This window comes from Plectropomus leopardus, unplaced genomic scaffold (assembly GCF_008729295.1).
Source record: "Plectropomus leopardus isolate mb unplaced genomic scaffold, YSFRI_Pleo_2.0 unplaced_scaffold24357, whole genome shotgun sequence".
Taxonomy (NCBI): Eukaryota; Metazoa; Chordata; class Actinopteri; order Perciformes; family Serranidae; genus Plectropomus; species Plectropomus leopardus.
In genome coordinates this window covers 1-2,833 of record NW_024626443.1, presented here as the reverse complement: position 1 = coordinate 2,833, position 2,833 = coordinate 1, and the positions used below count along the sequence as shown (strand labels likewise).

The window sequence follows — 2,833 nt, the reverse complement described above, 5'->3', positions numbered from 1 at the left end:
GGACATGTCCAACAGCCTATTCCAGAATGCGGACATGTCCAACAGCCTGTTCCAGCACGCGGACATGTCCAACAACCTGTTCCAGCACGCTGAAATGTGCGACAGCTCGCTCCAGCGTGGACATGTCCGAAAGCCCGCTTCAAGTGAAGCAGTTTTACAAACTGTCTCGGTCCTACAAGGTTTTCCAACAAAACACCTGTTATTGCGCGCGACCAATACGCACGGAGGTGGCTATTAATAGCGCCCATACCACTGATTCATCACATGTACCTGTAAGCCAGGCATCACCAACTGCCGACCGTGGTCCGGATCCGCACCAAAACTTCGTCCTATCCGGACCCGTGGCCAAGTTGTAATAAAACTGTAAGAATGAGAACTATTTTTTAAGGAGTAGTGCTGGGCCATTAATTAAAAAATAATCGAAACCGACATTTAGAACCTCCAACCGACATGTTGGGTATTTCAGTCATTTTAAAATTCTGTTAACCCTTTCCCCACCAAGGCTGCCAACTCCCACGCATCTGCCGCACATCTCATGCTTTTGTGCTCTGTCTCACGCTCTCATGACACCGACAAAAGTCTCACACCAAAACACAGCGAGGGCGGAAGTGTTGAACAATCATGTAAAAAAGTGAAGGACTTTGACTGTGGAATAGCTGAGTGTTTGACAGCCACAGCCTTTCATCATGGCGGATCAAACAGCTGATGGTCTGACAGCAGCGCGGTGAGACAGACAAACAGAGCGCAGCTTCTCCTCACAGCACCAACGTGCTTTACAAGAAAAAAATTACATGCACCAAGTGCTTCACATAAAATGACAAATACATAATAAATCCTGCATGTAAAATTAAAATAAGTATAAAAGTAAGACAAAATAAGGAAAAAAGTTGAATGCACAGAATACATAACATAGAATAATAGAATAGGAAATAAAATGAATAAATGAAAAATTATTACTACAAATAAGGCTAAAAATTGTGTATAAAATACATAAAAATTAAGTAAAAAACAACTTTTAAAGAGGTGCAGCAGTGTGAAGCAAAATGCTGAGCAGTTAAGTCAGTGCGCTGGCTTTTGGATTTGGATTCTTCTCAACTAATATTTTCGGACTGTCTTAGACTGTAGGCGTAACGTATGAATTTTTAAATTGGACGTAGTTGCTCTTTAAGTTTACACAGAGCTGTTAACCTTTGATTTCTGTCCATAATAAAACATTCATAGGTGAAACTTGTTCTTTTATAAAAGACATTTATTCAGACTCTGAATGACCCAGACGGGCAGCAGGTGTTTCACAACCCAGCGATTTGTTTGTGTGTAATCACAGTCAAAGTTCACCCTGTAAATGTGCTGAGTCACAGTAAACACGCTGAGTCTGTCCCTGTTACTGCAAACAAGCCGTGAAAAAGTACCAAAAATGCTGTTTACTATATTTTTCACTTTTTAACCAACATTCCCAGTTCATAGATCTGAACCAAAAAAATGAAATATAACCTGACAAAGACAGCTGAGACCTTGTCCAAGTGACTTGATGGGAACAACTTTTTTAAAAACGGGTCCAGTATAGAGCCGTGAAGTAACGAGCCCTGAAACACAGAAGTCCGTTAGCATTTCTGCACGTCTGGTTCCCTCGTCTCAAAGTGTCTGGGGTTTTCGGTAAAATGCCTTAAATAAGATCTGTGGTTAACACAAGATGAAGATATTTAGACATTTTGTTTTCAAAGATAAAATACGTCTATATAAACGTAATTTTTGGAACTAAAGCTAAACTAAACCATACAGGTAATTTTCTTGTGTCTTTTTTGTTTTTTGTTTTTTTTGCATGTATTAATTTAATGTTGCCTTCTCGCCGTGTTTATAAAAAACAGAAATCAAACAAATTTGCTCAGGTTTCAGAGGGTTAATGAACATCAGTTTTTAATACAAATGTAAATCTGTCACAGGACTGCTAAATTACATCCACAGTCTGTCAGATAAAAGAAATAAGGACAGAAAGAAAAAGGTGATTTCAGGCTGTTTCTGGTTAAACTAAAATGATCTCACTCTTTAACAAAAAGCTCTTCTCTGTCAGGATCCTTTAGTAATGTTGAATAACTCTGAGCCCGTCAGTGACAAAAACAAACACTTAAACGGGACGTATTAATGCCACGCGTGCTTTCATGGCAGCGTTTCTCGCAGCTGTTGCTCAATACTGGACTAATTTTTAAAAAATTGTCTCCACAGAAATGAGGTTAGGTTACAAAAACACAGAAGTTAATATCTTTGCCCTTTTCTAGCTGGATGAAAAAGAGTCCGTCTGCACGCGCTCAGTCGCTCTACGCTCTGGCGAAGGGCCTGGAGGCAAAGAGGCGGGACTTAGCTGTGTCCATCAATGCTCAGACCGGACTCTCATTGGACGAGGCTGATAAGGAGGTGGAGCTGAGCATCGCCCGGCTCAGCGATTGGGCGGCTTACTGCGACAAAGTCCGAGGAGGAACTCCGGTTGGTTTTTTTTTATAAAACCTTTTTCAATAATGATGAAAAGAGATGATTGTCAGGAAAAACCTCCAAACTTCATGTTGTTGTTGTGTCCCCTCCGTCAGTCTCTGCCTCAGACCGGCTCGGCTCTCTCCTTACCTGAAGCGCTGGGGGTCGTTGGGGTCGTCCTCCCCGACAGGTGTCCCCTCCTCTCTGTGGTAACACTTCTCGGGGCGGCTGTCGCCACGGGCAACGCTGTCGTTATGGTCCCCAGTGAGAAGTTTCCACTGCCTGCCCTGGCTTTCATTCAGGTAGGTGTTAAATTATCCCAAAGAGTCGCCATTGAGATAGATAAAGCACCGTGCTTTATCTGTGTTGT

General features: G+C 42.0%; 1 protein-coding gene across 1 annotated transcript; it reads left to right on the top strand.

The window, feature by feature from the left end:
* Positions 1–34: 34 nt before the first annotated feature.
* LOC121966399 (aldehyde dehydrogenase family 16 member A1-like) lies at positions 35–2,765 on the top strand (the record flags this gene model as incomplete). The annotated part of the gene is made up of 3 exons (XM_042516500.1): positions 35–96; positions 2,274–2,478; positions 2,580–2,765. Coding segments are annotated over exons 1-3 (453 nt in total), but the record flags the coding sequence as incomplete, so codon positions are not given.
* Positions 2,766–2,833: the final 68 nt, after the last annotated feature.